General features: G+C 39.1%; 1 protein-coding gene across 5 annotated transcripts in view; it reads left to right on the forward strand.

Annotated features, from left to right (window-relative positions):
- LOC111080415 (leucine-rich repeat flightless-interacting protein 2) overlaps nt 1-24,119 on the forward strand; it is a 55,454-nt gene that overhangs the window by 16,918 nt on the left and 14,417 nt on the right. For all 5 annotated transcript variants that reach the window (XM_041595372.1, XM_022376017.2, XM_041595373.1 and 2 more), the window contains exons 3-6: nt 8,826-9,113; nt 9,174-9,537; nt 9,601-9,759; nt 9,816-10,000. In XM_041595372.1, the coding sequence (XP_041451306.1) occupies nt 8,826-9,113; nt 9,174-9,537; nt 9,601-9,759; nt 9,816-10,000 (996 nt within the window). The remainder of the gene's footprint in view (nt 1-8,825; nt 9,114-9,173; nt 9,538-9,600; nt 9,760-9,815; nt 10,001-24,119) is intronic.

A 24,119-nucleotide genomic window follows, 5' to 3' on the forward strand; every position in this document is an offset into this window, starting at 1 on the left:
CTTTTGAACGAGTTGCCAAAAAATTTAAATCTGATTTAAACGGCAGCATTACTTCAAACCGACCTGATGGCAATACCTGAGTCGTTTTCCGAAAGTGATCTTCTTTGGAGATGGCACTTCTTCCACTGACCAAAACTTTTGCGGAACTAAAAACTTTTCACTGCAACTCAAACTGTTGCAATCTGGGAAGCAAAAATTTTGTAAACAACCCAGCCAAGAGGAGTCTTCTGAAGAGTGGGATAATCTGCTTAATCTGACCAACTTCTAATAATTCAAAGAATGATTCAGCTCCAATCAGCAAGTCTATTCTTTTCTGTCAGATACATTAACGACTGGTCAGGGTGATAACCTGAAATGGATTTCAGGATCCAAAAATCAAAGGAGCGACTTCACCACAGTGTGTATTGGATTCACCAATGCCAAGCAAGGTAATACACGACTCCTTTCTACGGATCTGTAAGCGGTGGGCGAGGTCTTCCGTGATGAAGTTTGTTTGGGATACAGAGTGAAGGAGAGCTCTGGCCAAAATGTGCTCACCGTTTTTATACCCGTACTCCAAAAAGAGTTAAGGGGTAAATTGTATTTGTGGTAAAAGTGGATGTGTGCAACGCAGAGAAGGAAACCTTTCCGACCCCATACAGTATATATATTCTTGATCAGCATCAATAGCCGAGTCGATAGAGCCATGTATGTCTGTCCGTCCGTCCGTCTTGTTTGTCGGCTGGATCTCAGAGACTATAAGAGCTAGGGTAACCAAATTTGGTTTCCAGACTAATGTGATATTACACTGCTAAAAGTGTATTTCAAAATTTCGCTCCGCGCCCTTCCGCCCCTACAAAGGACGAAAATCTGTGGTACATTGTGGATGTAGATGTAGATAACAGATGTAGCAAAAAAAATAAAATTCTAAAAAATCATATGGCATATGGGCATTTCTCTGACGAGGTCCACCGAGACAAAAAATGTAATGTCTATAAAAACACATTTCCATATAATTATGTTGCGATATTATAGTATAAATTTAATGAACGACAACTAATTTACCCAATTGACATTAAATTTCAATAACTTTGGTGTGAAAACCTATTCAAATAAGCACAAAATTTACTCTTTTGGTATTTTTGTTTGCTTTAGCCATATTTTCTATTACGTTTATCTCATATAAAAAAGTGCATTCTTGGGAAAGGTTTTTCCCATAATATTTCTAACGTATTGGACTATCTTAAAAAAATACGAGAAAAATTCTTTAATCCCGGCTAATGGTCTATTTTTAAATGTTATTAATCAAGGAATTTTTGTCCCGTGCGACATGTCCCGTTCGAATATGGTCTTAATTAAGTTTTAAAAAAAATTTAAATTATGTTTGCGTATAATTATAACCATTATAAAGAGACATCCATGAACAACATGTAAAGAAATTTGCATCAACATATGGCCTCAACTGAGTTTGAATAGATCGCCGCGAAAATCACTTCCATATTTGTCCCGTGCGAATGGCTCGGTTTTTTGACAAAATCTCGAGGTGTATCATAAAGCTAAAACGATTTTGAAAATCCGTCTTATTGTGTCCTTTATACCACTTTAAATGCGTACGAATGTCCCGTTCGGACTTCAGAGAAATGCCCATATACTGACTGAGTACGGGTACGAGTACACGTTCCTTCTCGTTTGTTCTTAATGCCCGCAGGCTCTTAAAATAAAAAAACTTTCAGTTTCTCGTTATTTGTGGTGATTTCCTTTAATTTTAATTGGATTTCTCAGTGCGTCCACAACAGGGCCTATAGTTTTTATACCCGTACTCAAAAAGTACGCAGATAAGGAAAAGTTTCCGACCCCATAAAGTATATATGGGGATCTGTGAAATCACAATTTTAAAGATGCTATAAAACTGAAAACGCAGTATCGTAGAGAATGACCATATCTACCAGATTGCCGCATCTGAATCATCGGTTCATAATCATAGCCAGTATGAAGAAATTAATTTTCAGTTGCTTCCTTAGGCTGGGCATATTTTTTTTTTTTCGAAATTAAAACGGGACACCCCCTTGTTTTGTTACCTTGGATTTAATAGTAATTTACATGTTTTTATTATTTTTTTTTTTTTAATTTTTTGGAGGTTGCTACGTAATTTTACAAAAAATTGTAATCAAGAAAATTCAAACAAAATTTTTTTGCTGAATGAGTTGGATAATTGGTGAAATTTATTGCATTGCATAAATATTCATATCGTCATTAGTCAGTTATTGGCAGTAAAAAACCTGCTTAAGTTTTTGCGAACAAGTTAAAAAAAAAAAAAAAAAAAAAAAAACAAATTTTGGCCCAGCCTACTGTAAAGCCTTTTCACGCACGATATGCCTAAGAACAGCGTTAATAATACGTCCCAGCGAATCGATGTGAAACTTGCCACATTTGCCGTCGACACGGCAGTCCTGTCAAGGGCCAACTGCGCTTACGACGCCACGGACAACCTCCAGCGGTACCTTGAAAGGTTTGAGAACTGAGAATACTGGGAAACTGAGAATTGAGAATATCAGTGTAAACCCTGAGAAGTGTGTGGTAGTGACACACACGCTTAGGAAAGGAATGTGCCCTGGGGTATTTCTTCATGGCGAGCTGTTGGAGCAGCGGAAGGAACATAAGTACCTGGGAATCACGCTGCACACCGCCTGATCTTTGCCAGCCACACAAGGATGGTAAAAAGCGCCTTGGAAAGCAAGGCTAGAAAACTCTACTGGCTTCTTAAGCCTAACAAAAAGCTCAGCCTGGCCAACAAGATCCGCATATATAAGGTAATCCTGGCGCCTGTATGGAGGTATGGCATCCAGATCTATGGTATCGCAGCGAAAACGAACCTGGACAGGATCAGGGTGTTTCAGAACAAGACCCTCCGAAATATCTGTGGTGTTGAATGGTATATCCGTAATAGAGTCCCCTCAGTCGGTGACATTTTTAAGGAACAAGCCACAAGATACTTGACCAAACTAAGGAGCCACCCGAACGAATATCACACTGCTACAAGTGTAGCATTGGCTCCGGCAGCCCCAATTTGGAAGATACGAGAAAACTAAAAGAGCACATATCTACCAGAATTCCGAATCTGGATAAAATCTGATCAACATTATAGCCAGAATGAAGAAATTAGTTTTCAGTTGCTACCCCCACTTCCTATCAGTGACACTACTTATTTTCGTCCTCGCTCGCACACACTCTGCCCTGTGCAATGTGCGACCTTAGCGGAGAAGATGCGAATCTACATTTTAGCTGTGTAATCGACATTGTAGATGTATATGACAGATTTAGCCAAATGTGAAATATAAAATATTTTAAAATTTCACATAAATCATAAGCTCACAAATTTATATACTGACTTAGATGTGATAAAATTGGTCAGGTCAAAAACAAAAATTGAATTCATCTTAACAGCTGTGGCAGCCCAATTTAGCTAAACGGCTTTTTATATAACTAAACAAATCGTAATTGCAAAAGGAAAAAAAATAGATGACTTAATGATGCATTGACATGAATTTTAAACCATTACCAGTGCAATTGAGCTTGTGCTCTTTTTATACCCGTACTCAAAAAGAGTTAAGGGGTATATTAGAGTTGTGGTAAAAGTGGATGTGTGTAACGCAGAGAAGGAAACGTTTCCGACCCCATACAGTATATATATTCTTGATCAGCATCAATAGCCGAGTCGATAGAGCCATGTCTGTCTGTCCGTCTTTCCGTCTTGTTTGTCGCCTGAATCTCAAAGACTATAAAAGCTAGAGCAACCAAACTTTGTTTCCAGACTCCGTGTGATACACTGCTTCAAGTGTATTTTAAAATTTCGCGCCGCCCCCTTCCGCCACCACAAAGGACGAAAATCTGTGGCAGGCACAATTTTAAAGATACTATAAAACTGAAAAGGCAGTATCGTAGAGAATGACCGTATCTACCAGATTGCCGAATCTGAATCAGATCGGATCATAATTATAGCCAGAATGAAGAAATTAATTTTCAGTTGCTTCCTCCGCCTCCACCAGCAAGAGATCCGCCACTCATTCTCTTTCTCGCTCACACACTCTTCCGCGTTCAGTGCGCGAACGCCCTCTAGCTTAGAAGATGTGGAATCTAAATGGTAGATGAACAATCTACATGTTAGATGTAGAATATACATAATATATGTAGACGTAGATAACAGATGTAGCTAAAAAATGTAAAATGTACATTTTTTTTTTTAATTCTAAAATTCTAAAAAATCATAAGCTCAAAAATGTATATACTGACTGAGTACGGGTATAAGTAGAGTCGCGTCCCCAGAATCGACTTACTCGTTTCTCCTCGTGCGTTCTGAAACGTACGGTCGACGTAGCCAAAATCACCCCGTCCAACGAAGTCGCATGCAGAGCATGAGAGGTGCAAGGGTGATCCTGATTTAAGGGAGGAGAAGAACTCTCTGGGGGTGGCGGCAACGCGAGACTATTATCAGTCACTGTGTATCGATGCAACAATGCGTGATGTGAGCGGGCATAAGCTCGACATTTGGCTACCTTGCATCTTACAACAGTGTGACCCATTTGCAGACAATTAATACATAAGGAGGCAGACTTTGTGAACTCGAACCTTTGCATAGCCGAGAGACGTGAAAATGTCGTGCAGTTGGGTTGGCTTTTTCGTGCCTTGGCTTTGTCGACTCTTCTGCAGACAAATGCTGGTATCGACGATTTAAAACTTTTTCAAAGTCGGACCAAAGCGGCAAATTTTTGAAGTCAAGCTGTTCTCCCACTCCTGTCCACTTTTACCACAAATCCAATATACCCCTTAACTCTTTTTTGAGTACGCGTATAAAAAACCATTATTCTTTAAACAATTTTTAAATTCAGAAATTTATCAGAAAAAGTCATTTTGGGCCACAGCGGAAATGTCGTGTCGACTTGTGTTATCTATGTTTCGCTATTTTAAAATTGAGTTAAAATAAACTTCATATTCCGAACGTGAAACAGACTTGCGCAACCAATTCGTTAGTGCTTTTGCATCGCATATCAACACACGCTCTGGAGAGCAAGCTCTTTTGCTCTCACTCTCTCTAGACTTCGCCTGCATCTGCATCTTCTTGAATTGTTCTCTCGGTGTCTCTGTTTCGTGAGCTTCACCGTTTGTTTTCGTCACTTTGCTGGGTCGTCTGCCGCTGCTGCTGATCGTCGCTCGCTCTGCTGCCTGTTTTTTTTTATCGCTTGTGCTCCCACTTTGCGTTTTTGTTCCAGCACAGTGATTCAACTGCTGTCAAAAATGGCTTTTGTCTGCAGTGCAAAGAAATGCGAATTCGGTGGCAACGTATTCGGCGATTCATTCCTTAGTTGCTGGCTATGCGACAATGTCGCCCATATAAAATGTGCTGGTGGTGGTAATTTTGGACGGCTACACGATCTCATCTCAAAACGTATGGGTCTGACTTGGTCATTTTTGGCCTGCCGTACTGGTTTGCAGGATGTCCGGAAGCAATTTATCGCTCTTTCCTGACCCTGGAAACCCAATTCCTTGGCCTCAAACTCTATTGAATTTCCTACACGGAAAATCGCTCATACCGATAAGAACAGCCTCTTGCAACCTATTGGAGTTGGAACGCCTGCTTCTCATCTACATACATCGGAATTGTTTGCTACTCCGAGCAGTCATGCCGCTCCGTTAGTCAATCCGCCATAGTCTCGCCGGTGATTCTTACACCGAATAACAATGAAGCAGTTACTTCATCCATCACTGTCGGCACCGCTGTGAGTGCTCTCAGTGTGGGCCTGCTTGCTGCTGATGATGTCCCCACAGTTACTGTCACATGCAGCTATAAATCCGGCCCAGACACTTTGTAGGTGCAGCTTTGTCTATTTTTTCATGTTTTAGGTTTGGTTAACGAATTATAGCTCCACCGTCTCCATCGATTTAAATGAACAATATCCTAAACGACGCCTAATTAATGCGTCTATCTAAAACTAAAAATGTTGGCTAAGAATTATTTTTCTTTCGACTTTTCCCGAGTTTTTAAAGTCAAAATTTCGAAAAAAAAAATACCGCAAAAAAGGATGAAATTTGAATTTGAAAGCTTAATATCTTAATAATCTTAGTCTAAATATCTTAATACAAAGCGTCTGGGTACGATTTATAGTTGCATTTGTCAGCTTTTCAGAACTGCAAAGTTCTATGCAACCAGATATAAGATACTTAAGTTATGGGAAAAATAGAAGCACTACCTCTGAAAAAAAACATGAAAAAATACTAGATTTTAAAAAAGTCTTTAAAAAAAAAATGACACCATAAAAAAAATAATAAAGTACTAAAAAAAATGTTAAATCCGGAAATCCATCAGAAAAAGTAATTTTGGTTCACAGCCTAAAAAAAGTTCAATTTTGTCGAGTAGTGATATTGACGTCTACAAAGAACGGTCTGAGATGATATTTCATTACCAATTTGAGCGGAATTGGCTTTGTAAGACATGAACGCATAATTTTTTGCAAGACTGGCGATGCGGGTGTTCCTTGTTTGTGAAGATTTCTTTTTCTTTCTTCGATTTTCAGTAAGAAATCTTAAATTTAAGGCATTCTGATCAAAGTATACCGATCGTCAAAGACTTTTCGCAATTTCCCGAAGACTTTTCCCTTATTTTTGAGATTCAAGACAATCTTCATTTCTTCAGCAGAACAATGCTTTTTCGGCCCATATAGGGAAATTTGTTAAACTCTCATGTACTTCAATATGCAAGGAGTCAATAAAAACCAACAATCCTTTAACCAAATCCCAATCAAATCCTTAAAAATTCATAAATACCTCCAGTGTACTTATTATTTTGACCACACCAAAAATGCACATCCAGCACAAATGTTTGGCAAAACTGTAATCTTTAAAAATATAAACAATTAGCAGTCGTAAATTAAAAAACATTCGAGATATTTCATAAAAAATCAGCAGGATGCCTCTGTACTTATTATTTTGACCAGTAGTGTATTTTCAGACGGCTAAGTTGTGTTTTTCATAGTTAAGCCTAGTACTCAGATCGAAAAAAACACCTCGCGAACAGAATCAGGGTTGATATTCGTATGAAACCGATAAGAAATTTTTTACGGCAAAAACTGTTTTCTAGGCTCTGTACGAAAGGCAGTACTCAGATCGAAAAACAAAAAGGTCGGAATATACTGGAAAAGTATCCGAAGTATTTGCTTGTTTTTTTTTGTTTTTTTTCGACCAACCTCGAAAAAGATATCAATTTGATATCTTTTGCCAGCAAACACGAAGCAAACATTGCAATAAGAGAACAAAAAACCAAATGAAATATTTTAATAATGAAGACAAATAGAATCTAATTAATGCAGCATTATATAAAGGGCAATTATATGGATATTATAATATAATATTTTTATTAATTTTCATAAATATAAAACAAATATTGCTTTCAAAACAGTTTGTCTTCACGGTGGTCGGCACGGGATGCGTCGCCATCTGCTGCTGCTGATAGTCAGACACATTACCTTGCCAATAAAATATTGGAGAGCCCAGGATATGCATGGGGAAGAGCGGCCCCAGCCGAAGAAGTGCATTTTGTTAACTTTAAACAAAACCAAGCAGCGGTCTGAGCAGTGTAACCGTTCGGAATGCAGTGCACACCTCTGGTCACACCACTGGTCGCTCGAAAAATATGACATCTGTTTGCTAGCAAACAGTTTTTCGATCTGAGTACTAGGCCTAAGGCCAGAAACTTAAATAGCAGCCTACATATACACAAAAAATTGTTACATAGATAGTCCTACCCAATTCGCAGAGTTATGTAATTTTGAACCCCAACCTCGAAAACAACTTCTGTTTTATGTAAGGAAACTTCAGGTCATATTTTAGCTATATCTTTTAAACCGTACGCTTGATTATTACCATTTTTTATAAGAGCTACCCAATTACTATTCACTATTACTATTTATACGAATTTTGTCTTTTTAATTATTCTTTTGAAAATTTTGTCGTACGAATGTAACGTAAGGCCAGAATGGGACTGCCCATATGTAGATTATAACTCTTCCGAAATTTCAATTATGATTGTAGGATATAGGAAGGCACACAACACCGTATCAGGATGAAATCAGGTTTGAATTATTCTGGAATGTATGGATATTTGCATATTTTTGTACATATCCAGAGTAAAAGAGTAAAAGTGCAGTATGGTTGAAATATATAAATGGGATATATTTCTTGATCAGATTAAAATTAGCTGTAACCTGAACCCTTAAGTTAGCAGTGGACAACAGTTTTGATACGCTTATAAGTATAATGCGCACCACTGTTACTTCATATAGGTTAAATTTTCACGTTTGTTGAAAATACTTTCTTATTTTAGAATATAAAGAATGGGATCAAGTTAGTCAGAGACAATCGCAAAAAACATATGTATTTTTTATTGAGCGCGTACAAAAATTCAAATTTTTGCTTGCATAAGCGTACACAAGCTTATATATATACATTTATTAGATTTAATACGTAAGTGCCGGAATTTTACCGGAGCCGATGATTGCCGCATGATATCTCTCTTTAATTTGGTATCGCTGTTTATTAATTTTTTGTTTGATTCGGGGAGGTGATCTCTCTGAAATCTATCTCAATTTTGATCGCACTTCTCATGAGAGAGGGGAAAAACATATAGAGAAAGAGAGGAACCACGTCCTCTAGCTAAGTTATAATTTAAATTGTGTTACTCTGTTTATCCCTTTTACATCTAATGATCTATTTGATTAGAATAGAGAGAGTTTACATAGCAAAAAAACATGTGCTGTCATACTGTTCTCTTAATATTATTTTTGATTTCGATATAGGCCGAAGCGCGTCTTGCCGCACGTCGCCAAGCCCGTGCTGAAGCTCGCGAGATACGCATGAGAGAGCTTGAACGTCAACAAAAGGAACAGGAACAAAATGCTGACCGTGTATTCGATATGCAAAACTCAAGTGCCAGTTTTGGTAGTGACTCAATCTCATCACATCCTGCACGTCTCGTCTTTGGCGGAATATTAAATATTACTCGAACCACGACATCCCGACGCAGTAGTGAAGATTCTTTGGAGGATGAAGGCAGAAGCTTACGTGACTTCAAGTATGAGCTTAAAGTAGGTAGCCAAATTTTATTTTTCGACCTAAATACTGTGATTATGCAATTTTTCTTTTAGGATGTCGAAGAACGTTTCCGTAAAGCTATGATAACAAATGCACAGCTAGACAATGACCGTGCATCACAAACGTACGAAGTAAAATTGCTTAAGGACAAATGTGAAACCATTCATGAGGCATTTGCACAGCTACAGCGCGAGTTTAAAGAGAAGTCGCGTGACTGCAACGCTATTAAACGAAACTTAGACCGCACCACTCTTGAGCTTAAGCTAGTTCAAGGTCAGCTTAGCGAGCGAGATTCATTGATTGCAGAGCAGGGCCTTCTGATTGTTGCAATTGAAAATGCCGATGGCAGTGATGCCAAGCGAGCTCTAGTCAGTGTTGAAAACGCTAACGTGTTAGCGTCCGTTCAGGGTTCTTTAGGTAGTTGTTTTTTCGTCATGTAAATCAAATGACTAAAGCACCAATTTATATATTGTATTTCAGATGTAAGAATACAAAAATTTTGCGATGAAAAACAGCAATTACTATCTGAAGTGCAAAAGCTGCAGAAAATTATTAAAGAGTATAAAAGCGAAGGAATTGCTGTGCGTGACACTTTGTCACCGGGTCCCTTTGGTAAAGACAACGATTATGAGGCTCAAAGTATGCACACAATTAATTATTGTTTTCTAAGATGAATTCATTGTATAATTCCGCAGGGGAAGCAAACAAAATCATATCAGACTGTAAATATAAGCTACAAAAGGCTGAACAAGAAATGGCTAATCTACAATCGAGCTTAGCACGTTCAGAGACGCAAGTTATTCGATACAAAAGTACCGCAGAAGCCGCCGAGAAGGCAGAAGCAGAATTAAAAGTGGAACGCCGTAAGCTTCAACGTGAGGTAAGCTATTTTATAATCAGTTGAAAGAAAATAACAATTGGCAGATTTCTAAATGAGAACAAATAATATCAAATATACACCTAAAGGTGGAGAAATTTAATTGAATTTAAGTGTCTCCCCGGATCAATTTGAAACCATTTGTTCTTGCAAATTTTGCCCGGAGCATGTGGGGGTGAAAGTGTTTAAGGCTAAGATAAATAATAGATAATAACTCTCCCTGATAAAAATCAGACCTCATCTTCCCGCTTTATTTCCACCCAACCCATAAAATTTACTCCCTCTGATTTTTTTCCTACCAGAACGCTAGAGGCCTGCGTAGTAGGCTCAGCACTCTCATTCTGGAGAGTTTTAGTTAGAGACCTAGTTAATTTTAAGTTCCGATGTTTAAATAGATCGTCGGAATATTTCATAGTCCAGGTTCAACAAGACCTGGAATTCCTGTGCGTAAAACTGATTCTACCAGGCTTTCATTACTTGCTCGTATATAATATAAATAAGCATCACCTGTCCGATTTAAAAACTGTTTATAATAAATAAACGAGAAGGAACGTGCGAGTCGCTTCTGGAGACGCGACTCTACTTATACCCGTACTCAGTCAGTATATACATTTTTGAGCATACGATTTTTTGGAATTTTAAAATTACAAAAAAAAAAATTTTTACATTTTACATTATTTTGCTACATCTGTTATCTACATCTACATATATTATGTATATTCTACATCTAACATGTAGATTATACATGTACCATTTAGATTCTACATCTCCTCCGCTAGGGGTTGCTCGCGCACTGAACGCGGCGGAGTGTGCGAGCGAGAAGGAAAATGAGTTTCTTGGTCGTTGACAGGATGGGGCAGGGGAAGCAACTGAAAATTAATTTCTTCATTCTGGCTATAATTATGATCCGATCTGATTTAGATTCTGGTAGATATGGGCATTCTCTACGATACTGCGTTTTTAGTTTTATCGTATCATTAAAAATGTGCCTGCCACAGATTTTCGTCCTTTGTGGGGGCGGAAGGGGGCGGGGCGAAATTTTGTAATACACTTGTAGCAGTGTGATATCACATGAGTCTGGAAACCAAATTTGATTTCCCTAGCTCTTATAGTGATCCAGCCGACAAACAAGACGGACAGACAGACATGGCTATATCGACCCGGCTATTAATGCTGATCAAGAATATATATACTTTATGGGGTCGGAAACGTTTCCTTCTCTGCGTTCCACACATCCACTTTTACCACAAATCTAATATATCCCTTAACTCTTTTTTGAGTACGGGTATAATATATTTAGTCGGTTTAGAGTGTTTATACAGATTCAAGGTCAGATTCACCATCGAATTGGATCAATTCAACCTCTTGAAGATGCTCAACATAAATTCTTACAATTATACTTCATGGGATATATGGATGAGCAACTGGATCGGCGTCAAGAGATCCACACAACAATGAAAAGAGGAAGAGAAAAATATACAGCAACTTCTTCATGAAAATCATGCAATGTCTGTCTGTTCCAGACTGCGTTAGAGCACATGCAAAACGATGACTTCAAAGGGGGTCAGAGCGGATAAACGACCAACTGGAACATGAACGCACATTTAAAGCTCCAACCATAGATGAAGTTGCAATCCTGATTGTTGGTGAAAACTTGGAAACACGGGATATTGTGCTTACCCGACGCAATACTGGGCAACTAAAAAAAATATATGTATGAAACACACTCTCCCGAACGTTTTGGCAAGAAAAATCACATTACAATATAACCTAACATTACATAAACCCTAATTGCACAACCCCTAGTAACGCCCCCAATTGAGTTTAAACGAATTCAGTTCCCCATTAGTCTTGCCTTCGCCTTTATAAATCACAAGGCCATTCCTTGATTATTTGTGGTCTAAACTTGGCAAGTTGTATACATATGGCATGTTCACGTCTCGGCAAATCATCCGCTATTTGTTCTTGCGCCTGATAAAAAAAAATGTATTAAATCAAAAGGGGCTTCAATGAGTAGCTGATTTCGATTACATTTAAATAAAAATATTGAAATTTAAACTGTGTGTATTTTATTATCACTCTGAAGTTTATCTGACGGTATTAAATTGGGGCGAGACGAAGTTCGTCGTGTCAGCTAGTTTTAACATATAATTTCATTAACTTTGATTTTTTTTGTTGGTTTTATCCATGTTTTCTATTACTATTATCTCTTATAAAATAGAGGATTCTTGAGAAAAGGTATTCCACAAAATGTAAAAAAAAAACGAGAAGGAACGTGTGAGTCGCTTCTGGGGACGCGACTCTACTTATACCCGTACTCAGTCAGTATATACATTTTTGAGCTTATGATTTTTAAGAATTTTAGAAAAAAAAAAATTTTACATATTACATTTTTTTGCTACATATGATATCTACATCTACATATACAATGTATATTCTACATCTAACATGTAGATTTTACATGTTCCAATTAGATTCTACATCTCCTCCGCTAGGGGTTGCTCGCGCACTGAACGCGGCAGAATGTGCGAGCGAGAAGGAAAATGAGATGCGTTGTCGTGGGCGGGAGGGGGAGGGGAAGCAACTGAAAATTAATTTCTTCATTCTGGCTATAATTATGATCCGATCTGATTCAGATTCGGCAATCTGGTAGGTATGGGCATTTTCTACGATACTGCGTTTAGTTTTATCGTATCTTTAAAACTGTGCCTTCCACAGATTTTCGTCCTTTGTGTGGGCGGAAGGGGGCGGGGCGAAATTTTGAAATACACTTGTAGCAGTGTGATATCACATGAGTCTGGAAACCAAATTTGGTTTCTCTAGCTCTTATAGTCTCTGAGATCCAGGCGCTCATCAAGACGGACGGACGGACAGACGGACATGGCTATATAGACTCGGCTATTGATGCTGATCAAGAATATATATACTTTATGGGGTCGGAAACGTTTCCTTCTCTGCGTTGCACACATCCACTTTTACCACAAATCTAATATACCCCTTAACTCTTTTTTGAGTACGGGTATAATAAAAACAAGAAACATGGTTCAATCTCGGTTAACGGTATATTTTTAACTATTATTAACCTAGGAATTTTTGTCCGTGCGAATATGGATTTAATTAAATTTTAATAAAACTACGAATAATATTTGCGTATTTGGCTAACGTGTGTAATGTTTTATGAATTATCAAGATTTTTTACTTTACCGGTTTTATGCTAAACCCCCCACTTTTGGGAAGCTCCTGGAGCGCTGCATTCTTCGCATATCATTGGACAGCCCATCCGTAAATCGAGCTATCCCTAATCACCAATTTGGGTTCAGGCTGCGGCATGGTACTTCGGAGCAACTGCATAGGGTGGTGGAGCATATCCTGGCTGGCTTCCACAAGAAGCAGTACGTTGTAGCAGCGTACCTGGACATCCAGCAAGCATTCGACAGAGTTTGGCACGACGGATTACTTACGAAGATAAAACCTGATAAACCCCCAGCTGTTCGTTATTATGGGAAGCTTCTCAACGGGCAGAACGTTGCAATTCGCACAGAGCGGAGCAGTTTCCACGGTGAAGGTGATAGAAGCCGGAGTCCCGTAAGGCAGCGTGCTAGGGCCAACGCTGTACCTTAGTAAAATGGCTATATGTGCACTGCTTTGAATGGCGTTTTTTTTTCAACACCTATTTTCTTGATTTATTTTATATTTTTATTTGGTTAGCTGCATATAACTACAAAACAAAAAGGCATAAACAAATTCCATTAACATTTTTTAAATACCAAAAAAAAAGTTTTGTATGTTTCACATAGAAAATGGTTATAACAGCAAAAAATATTTTGTATCGAAACAAATTTCCAGGGAAAAAGTATTTAGAAAAATGAACTCTGTTAATAACACTACTCGACAAAACCGAACTTTTTTTTCCTCAAGGATCCAAACCGACTTTTTCTGATAGATATGGGGCTTTAAAATTTTTTAAAGAATTATGGTTTTTTTTCTATGGCAGAACTTTTTTTTGAAGAATTTTTGAAGTCTGGTATTTTTTTTTAAGCTTTTTTCAGAGGTAGCGATAGTTTTTTTCACATAACTTTAATATATTACGTCTGGTTGTACAGAACTTTGCTATTTTGAAAAGGTAATTAAAACAGCTAGAAGTTGAGCCCAAATACTTTGTGATTTCAGCTTTGCGTCTGGGAAATATAAAGCATTGAAATGCAAAAATGATGATTTTTGTGGGTATTTTTACGAAATTTTGACTTTAAAAACTCAGGAAAAGTCGAAAAAAAATTATATCTTGTGTCCTCTATTTTTTTGTGTATAGGTGCGTTAATTTGGCGTCGTTTAAGGTATCGCTCATTAAAATCTATGGAGAACTTTGGAGCTAAAATTCGTTAACCAAACCTAAAAAATGGAAAAAATGAACAAAAAATACCTTTTTGAAGGCGGCGGACCAACTGCCAATTGGGAACAAAGCAAACGAGCAAGGGTTGTACATTTGGTACCTGATCGCGTTCCTTTTCCGATTGGCAGTTGGGCCCGCCGCCTTCAAAAAGGTATTTTTTGTTCATTTTTTCCATATTTTAGGTTTGGTTAACGAATTTTAGCTCAAACTGTCTCCATAGATCTTAATGAGCGATACCTTAAACGACGCCAAATTAACGCACCTATACACAAAAAATAGATAACACAAGATATAATTTTTTTCGACTTTCCTGAGTTTTTAAAGTAAAATTTCGTAAAAAATACCCCACAAAAATCATCATTTTTGCATTTCAATGCTTTATATTTCCCAGACGTAAGCTGAAATCACAAAGTGTTTGGCATCAACTTCTAGCTGCGTCAATTATCTTTTCAAAATAGCAAAGTTCTTTACAACCAGACGTAAGATACTAGAGTTATGTGAAAAAAACAAGCGTTACCTCTGAAAAAAGCTTTAAAAAAAAATAAAAGTTTTCAAAAATTCTTTAAAAAAAAGTTCTGCCATAAAAAAAAAAAAATATCATCAAACCATTTCTAAGCCCCAAATCTTTAAGAAAAAGTTCGTTTTGTTCCTTGAGGAAAAATCGTGTTGACTAGTGTAATTAATAGAGTTGCCCTTATTCTCCTGAAGTTTCTGCAGCCTGCGGGGCATTGATCCTGCCAAGTTTTGTAGAGTTGATAGTTCAATCTTGGCCCATTCTGCAAGGATAGCTTTTTTTTTTTAATCTTTCAAGGTATCGAACTGCCTTTTACATGCATAAACTTTTGCTGCAAGCATGCCCCACAGATCCTCAATGGGATTTAAGTCCGGACTCATTGCAGGCCACTTCATCCATGGAATGTTGTAGGTCTCGAAAAAACCAATTGTAGCCCGGGCAACATGAATGTCCATTGGTCACCATGGAAAGGCTCAGCATTCATTCGGCCGGATACAAAACATATTGGAGACTTGCCTTTAGCACTAAAGGCAGCCCATATCATAAGCGATCCATCGCCATGGTTCCGCTTGTGACAAGTTGCTCGTGGATGAAGCGGATCCCTCCAGTATTTATGATGGCCGTCTGGACCGTCTAAATTGAATTTTTTTTCATCACTAAAAATTATATTTTCAAATTCGACGTCCCAGAACTTGTGTTTTTCATAAAAAGCCATGCGCGCATCTTTATGCCGTTTAGTTAAACGGGGTTTGCCAACTTTGTTTTCGTATGTGAGGTTCAAATTTTCGTGCAAAATTTGGCTAACACGTTGCCGAGTTCTGCTTTGATTTTGTTGCAGCTCATCATGTCTTCGGTTGCTAACTGACGCATGTGCCGTTTTGTCCGGTTGCTGATGGTTGGCACTGGACCAAGGCGACGATTTATGCGGTAATCATCTGGATCTTTTAAAAATTTGGAAATAGTTTTTCGATGTCGATTCATTAGTGAAGCGATTCGACCAGTTTTCATGCCGGCTATTTTCATTCCTTTGATCCTTCCTTTTTCTTCCTCAGACAATTCAGTACCACGAGGCATTTTCAACTAAAAATGCAATTTTATGTAATATTTGCGATGGTTTGATGCAAAATTGAGTATTTACGTACTAAATCAATCCTCTTGTCACTTTTTCTGAAACGATGCTAACACAGCCACTCTCAAAACATGAATAAACATGAATGCACATATAACCGTTTTCTACGTATAGCTCGACTTTGATCTCTTATTTAAGCTAACGGTACCACAGATGGAGTTCAAAGAAGACGAGAATTTATAGTAGCTGAGCACAAACATAAGAGATAAGAACTGCATATTCAAAACAAAACAGGCAGCTATTACTTTTAAAGAAAATTAAAAACAAATTTTGCACATATAGCCATTTTACTAGGGTACAGTAGGCTGGGCCAAACATTTTTTTTTTTCGAAATTCAAAAGGGACACCCCCTAGTTTTGTTACCTTGGATTTAAAAGTAATTTACATGTTTTTATTATACCCGTACTCAAAAAAGAGTTAAGGGGTATATTAGATTTGTGGTAAAAGTGGATGTATGCAAACGCAGAGAAGGAAACGTTTCCGACCCCATACAGTATATATATTCTTGATCAGCATCAATAGCCGAGTCGATAGAGCCATGTCTGTCTTTCCGTCTTGTTTGTCGCCTGAATCTCAAAGACTATAAAAGCTAGAGCAACCAAACTTTGTTTCCAGACTCCGTGTGATACACTGCTTCAAGTGTATTTTAAAATTTCGCCCCGCCCCCTTCCGCCCCCACAAAGGACGAAAATCTGTGGCAGGCACAATTTTAAAGATACTATAAAACTATAAAAGGCAGTATCGTAGAGAATGACCGTATCTACCAGATTGCCGAATCTGAATCAGATCGGATCATAATTATAGCCAGAATGAAGAAATTAATTTTCAGTTGCTTCCTCCGCCTCCACCAGCAAGAGATCCGCCACTCATTCTCTTTCTCGCTCACACACTCTTCCGCGTTCAGTGCGCGAACGCCCTCTAGCTTAGAAGATGTAGAATCTAAATGGTACATGTATAATCTACATGTTAGATGTATAATATACATAATATATGTAGATGTAGATAACAGATATAGCAAAAAAAATGTAAAAATTTTTTTTTGTAATTCTAAAATTCTAAAAAATCATGCTCAAAAATGTATATACTGACTTAGTACGGGTATAAGTATAGTCGCGTTCCCAGAAGCGACTAACGGTCCTTCTCGTTTTATTTTTAGAGGCTGCTACCAAATTTTACAAAAAATTGTAACCAAGAAAATTCAAACAAAACTTTTTTGCTGAATGAGTTGGATAATTGGTGAAATCTATTGCATATATAGTTTTGTTCAATGAAATAGTAGTGCCGCACCTCACTACTTTCCAAACTCTTTTTGAGATATTTCTAGTCCTTCAAATTGAACAAGTGATACCTTTACGGAAAGCCTGGAGTGTAAGCATTAGAAAGAAACCCCGTTACATTTGCATTTCATCTTTTTGTTTTTCATGACTTCAGACAACTACCCATAATATCTGCTGTGCAATGAAATAGTAGTGCTGGGTTAAATTAATTTAAAAAAAAAATGAAAAAACAAAGCAAATTAAAATAAATAAGCCACCATCCGCAAGCTTAATTTAGATATCGAATAATTTGATGAAAGAAAGTTTTGTACATAGCGGTACTTTTGATTATTGCTCGGTCCAGAAGAGGAGACCTAAGATTTAGACTAAAAACTTAAGGCAGGAGGTATAATGGGATTGAAAACTAAGTTGTATGCACTCTCACTATTGTGTTTAATTAATTAACTATAAGAAGTAGACTGAAAATCGATTTTGTATTCGAAAAACATATTTTATAGAGGATGGTCGGCGATGGTCGAAGGCAAGACCAGGCCTTCAATATCCTCAAAAATTATGAAAAACATTTTTAATCGCTCTGTCAGTGTGTGTCAGTTCGTAGACGGTTGATTACACATTATTAGAATGCAAGAAGTCCCAGTAAGCTCCGCGTTTGGGTCTGAGAGTACATGGGTGCACGACTTCAGTTTGGAAAATCGAATGTGGAATGGCCTTCGTCACAGTGACAAAAATACTTTTTACTGATGATAGTAAAGTTGTATTATTTGGTAAGATAGACTCAAAAGAATATGTTTGGCATTCACAGAAATCCGATTACCACCTAAAATCATGAAAAATATAGCATTGGGCATGCTAGGCTAAGCCTTATGGGGCTTGCATTGTTGCAACTGAAAATTCGTCAACCAGAGCCAAGTTTTAGCAAGTGGTTCATGGATAATTGGCTCAAATCCTATTGAAGCGTTGGCAAGAGCTTAATGACCCATGTTCGGCCGGTGCAAGTTCGCAATGAAAACCAATTTGATTAAAAACTAAATATTAAAGCTCAGAAAACATGAAGAACATGAAATATTTGTTTTTATTTGAGATTCGTTGTTTTTTTTTCAATTTTCTAAAAAAACACTACTATTTCATTGAACAGCAAATTTCATGTGTATTCGGCTTATGTCATGTAAAACAAGATAATGGAATTCAAATGTATTGATATTTCTTCGGTTTTCTAATGATAACAGTCCAGTCTATTTAAAAATGTATCATTTGTTCAATTTGGATAACTGGAAGTGTCTCAAAAAGAGTTTTGAAAGTGATGAGGTGCGGCACTACTATTTCATTGAACACAGCTGTATATTGATATCATTCATATCTTCATTAATCAGTTATTGGCAGTAAAAAACCTGCACAAGTTTGTGCGAACAAGTTAACTAAATATAGCTCAGCTGAACTTCTTTATTTTCACCAATCGTTAATTTTTTAACAGTAATTAAAAAAAAAAATTAAAATCACCTTATTACACTACTCGACAAAATTGAACTTTTTATTTAGGCTGCAAACCAAAATTACTTTTTCTGATAGATTTCGGGATTTAAAAATTTTTTTAGTACTTTATTATAATTTTTTAAAGAATTTTTTAAAATCTTGTTTTTTTCAGAGGTAGTGCTTCTATTTTTCACATAACTTAGTATCTTATATCTGGTTGCATAGAACTTTGCAGTTCTGAAAAGCTGACAAACGCAGCTATAAATCCGATCCAGACCTTTTGTATCTGCAGCTCTACGCCTGGAAGATATTAAGCTTTCAAATTCAAATTTCATTTTGATTTTGATTTTAAAAACTCGGGAAAAGTCGAAAAAAATAATTATTCTTGGCCAACATTTTTGGTTTTGGATAAACACATTGATTAGGCGTCGTTTAAGGTATTGTTCATTAATATCTATGGATAAACGGTCAACTTGCAGCCGTTTGACCAAAACGACTCAAAACTAATTTTACCGTTGCTGGTCCAATAACAAAGGAACACCTTCAGGTACCAAAAATTCGACACCTTTTCGTTTGCTTTGTTTCCAATTGGAAGTTGGCCCCGCAACCTTCCAAAAAGTATTTTTTGTCTATTTTTTCACTTTTGAGGTTTGGTTAACGAATTTTAGCTCCACCGTTTATCCATAGATTTTAATAAACAATACCTTAAACGAAGCCTAATAAATGCGTCTATCTAAAACTAAAAATGCATGAGAATTATTTTTCTCTCGACTTTTCCCGAGTTTTTAAAGTCAAAATTTCGGGAATGAATACCGTAAAAAAATGATGAAATTTGAATTTGAAAGCTTTATATCTTCCAGGCGTTATGCTACAGATACAAAAGTTTTGGGTCCGATTTATAGCTGCATTTGTCATCTTTTCAGAACTGCAAAGTTCTATGCAACCAGATATAAGATACTTAAGTTATGTAAAAAAAAGCATTAATTTCAGGTAAAATTATTTTTGAGTTGTTTTGGTCAAACGGCTCCAAATTGACCGTTTATCCATAGATTCTAATGAGCAATACCTTAAACAACGCCCAATTAATGCGTCTATCTAAAACCAAAAATGTTTGCCAAGAATTATTTTCGACTTTTCCCGAGCTTTTAATGTCAAAATTTCGAAAAAAAATACCGCGAAAAATGATGAAATTTGAATGCTTAATATCTTCCAGGCGTAAAGCTGCAGATACAAAAGGTCTGGGTCGGATTTATATCTGCGTTTCTTAGCTTTTCAAAACTGCAAAGCTTTATGCAACCAGATATAAGATACTTAAGTTATGTGAAAAATAGAAGCACTACCTCTGAAAAAAAAACAAAAAAAAACCAGATCTAAAAAAATTCTTAAAAAAAAACCATAATTCGTCAAACAATTTTCAAACCTCGAAATCTATAAGAATCTAAATTTTGGGCCACAGCCTAATTCTAGTGTTGACTAATGTTATCAATATGAAATAGTTTCTAGGTTTCAATATTATTTGAAAAAACCGACGAATTAAATTTTTTATACCCGTACTCAAAAAAGAGTTAAGGGGTACACTTATGGACAAAATAATAGGTGTGCTTTATTTTTCTTTTTTAACTTTTTATTTTTAATTCATATCTTCTCTAAGCTAAGGATATTAGCTTGCGACAAGTTCCAATTGGAATTTTGTACCATGCTCTTTGGACAATATCCCAAAGTTGATTTTTATTTTGACAAAAAGTCTTTCCGAGCTCTCTTTTGAGTTCACCCCAGAGATTCTCGATTGGATTTAGGTCCGGGGATTGACTTGGCCACCCAAGAACATCCACACTTTGCTCTCGGGACCAATCCTTTACTACTTGAGAGGCGTGCTTCAGGTCATTATCCTGCTGGAACTTCCATAAAAGTGGCATATTATCCTCGGCATATGGTAGCATCACCGTCTCCAATAGATCTTTGTATACGAATCTGGCCATTATTCCGTCAATACGATGAATCGGACCAACACCATACCATGAAAAGCAGCCCCATACCATTAGGCTACCACCTTCATGTTTCACAGTTTTACATGTGTATCTGGAATCAAATTCTTTGCCTTTCGGACGACGAACATTCCTTTTGGCATCATTTCCAAATAAATTTACCTTGGTTTCGTCACTCCAGAGGATATTACGCCATTTTTTCTCACCCTCCGGTCCGCACCAGTTTCTACGATCTAGTGCAAATTTTTTCCTCATCTGTAAATTTGCCGAACGAAGCAAAGGAACCCTGCGAGCAATTCTACCTGGTAGGTTTGCTTTTGCCAATCGTCGCCGAACGGTCCGTGATGACACAATATTCCCAATTTCGTTGGAAATCGTCCTGGAAGACTTGAACGGGTCGCGTTTAACCAACTGAACCATACGATCGTCGGTCTTAGGTGATGATTTTCTAGGTGCTCCCCGTGTTTCACCTATTTTTTCCGGTTTTAAGGCATTGGTTACGAAGTTTTGAGATCGTTTCATTAACATGGCATTGGATCTATACGTTTTTCCTTCATCTCGGAGTCGTCGAATGAGCCTTCTCTCCTCCGCACTACAGTGACGCCCACGGCCCATCTAATACAATTTTAATAGCTGTTAAGTCCCAATTTAGTTATATTTTCCTAATACCTTACCTTCTGCAACCAAATAGTTATCTTAATAAACTACAAATTAATTTTTTGCGTAATACACCTATTTTATTGACCAGCCGAATTTGCAGTCTAAGCAATAAAACAATCCACAATTTTTCCCAGAAAGCTAATTAAATCCGGGAATTCACCCAATTCGCACCGAAACAGTGTGACCATATTAAAAAAGTATAGTTTCCTTATAAAATGTTATGTTTACATCGATTTAAACCGATATCTAAAAAACAAAAAATTCACACCTATTATATTGTCCATGAGTGTATATTAGATTTGTGGTAAAAGTGGATGTGTGTAACGCAGAGAAGGAAACGTTTCCGACCCCATACAGTATATATATTCTTGATCAGCATCAATAGCCGAGTTTTTTTTTTTTTTTATTTTTTTTTATATCATTTATTATTGGGTAACAGTAGGGTAACAGTAGATTATAACTAAGGGTGGAAAGGGTTGGGGGGGGGGGGGGTGTGGTGCCAGAAACCTGCGGGACTGCCGCGAAGCTTTGCTTCGCAGGGGACTGGCGGGTCGATTTAGACCCCTCCTTCGTTGCCGTTGCGCAGCCGCTCCAGCTCTCTCAGCTTCCGCATGACCTCTGATGCGTACTCAGATACTCGGGACCAGTAGTCTTCGCTGCGAAGCATCTCGCTCGTGAGGGCACCCGCGCTAAGCGAGTCTCCACCTATGTTCAACCGCTGCTCTGCGAACCTTGGGCAGGTGAGGAGTATATGCTCCGCGGTCTCCTCGACGCCGCACATCGGGCAGTTTGCGTCGTCGTCGTGCCCGAATCTATGGAGGTAGCTTCTAAAGCAGCCGTGCCCGCTTAGGAGTTGGGTTAGCCAAAAGTTGACTTCTCCATGCCTCCTGTTGACCCACCTACTGATGTCCGGAATTAGGGTATGAGTCCATCTTCCCTTTTGTGATGTGGCCCAGCGGTTCTGCCACCTAACTAGGCTTCTTTCCCTCGCTGCCGTCTTTATGCGTCTCCTCTCTGCCGGGGAACGATGTTGTGCGGGAACGTCGAGCTCCAACGGGATTTCCCTAGCTTCCTCGGCTAGGTCCAACACTGGGAGCATTCCGGCGATGACAAGGGCCGCATCTTCCGAGATGGTCCGAAAGCCGCAGCAAACTCGCAGGGCTCCCAACCGGTGCGTCGCATCTAGCCCCTTCCTGTAGGACTTGATCCTCGCCGCCTCAGCCCAGATTGGGGCTGCGTACATCATGACCGCCTTTCGGACTGACTGAAGCAGGAGTCTGCGGCCTTGTTTGGGTCCCCTCGTGTTCAGCATCATGCGTGACAGGGCCCTGCCTAGGACTGCTGCCTTCTTGCTGGCTGCTTCGAGGTGCTCGCGGAAGGAGAGGCGAGTGTCCAGCAGTACCCCAAGGTAGCGGATTGCTCGCGAGGATGTGATCTCGACGGAGCCGACACGCACCGTCGCAACCTCCACTTTCTTGCGGCTGGAGATCAACACCGCTTCCGTCTTGTGATCAGCCAGCCTTAGGCCTACTGATGTCAGCCACTCTTGGATCACGGCCACCGCTTGGTTGCACCTGGCCTCCACTTCTCCGAGGTGCTTGGCAACCACTACCAGCGCGACGTCGTCTGCAAAGCCTATTGTCCGAGTATCGGCAGGGAGCTGTAGCTTGAAGATAGCATCGTACATTACGTTCCAGAGGGTCGGGCCGAGGACAGAGCCTTGGGGAACGCCGCATGTGACCTGGTACTCCACGGTGCCGCAGTCGGTGTCGTACAGCAGCCTCCGGCTTCGAAAGTAGTCCTCGATAATGGCCACCAGGTAGTCTGGGATTCCCAGCCGCTTGAGGGACCTGAGGATGACGTCCCACCTCGCCGAATTAAATGCGTTCTTGACATCCAATGTGACAACGAGGCAGTACTGCTTCCGCCCTCCAAGCCACCTGGTGCCCTCTATGGCTTTTGCCGCGATGTCCGTCACTATGCGGATCGCGTCAGTTGTCGATCTTGCCTTCCTGAAACCGAACTGCATGGGGGACAGGTCACCTGCCTGCGCAATTTCGGCTTGGAGCTTCCTGCAAATGCAGCGCTCCAGTGCTTTGGCCACGTTGTCGATTAGGCAGATGGGCCTGTACGACGAGGGGTCCTCGGGAGGCTTTTGAGGCTTCGGCAGCAGGACTAGCTTCTGGAGCTTCCAAGGCGTTGGGAAGACTCCTTCACGGAGGCACATGTTGAAAGCCTGCGCGAAATCCGACGGGTGCGCGGTCATTGCCAGCTTGACTGCGGTGTCAGGGATGCCATCCGGGCCTGGCGCCTTGCCGGTTGGGGTTGCTCCAGCGATTTCCAGGATTTCGCTCTCCGTTATGTCGCTCCATCCGATGTGGCGATAAGGAGTTCGCGACGGGCTGACAGCTGGGTCGACGGTAGGGAAGAGGCTTTCGACGATGGTTTTCATTTTAACCGTACTCCTGGGACATCAATGGGAAGGCTTGGGATCCCCTCGCGCGAGTTTGGCGTCTTCTAGCACGAATGCATTCGGTGCGAGCCTCGGCAATCTCCCTGCTCCACCAAAAGACCGGCTCGCGGTGGCGAGAGTGGCTTCTTTGCTGCCTTGTGCTTGCCCTACATGCCGTTGTCAATGCGCCGATGAGGTTCGTTGCGCAGTCCTCTGCGGTTCCCGGGGCCTCGGCCTGAGGGTTC

Source organism: Drosophila obscura, unplaced genomic scaffold, assembly GCF_018151105.1.
Source record: "Drosophila obscura isolate BZ-5 IFL unplaced genomic scaffold, ASM1815110v1 contig_58, whole genome shotgun sequence".
In the NCBI taxonomy this organism is placed as follows: domain Eukaryota; kingdom Metazoa; phylum Arthropoda; class Insecta; order Diptera; family Drosophilidae; genus Drosophila; species Drosophila obscura.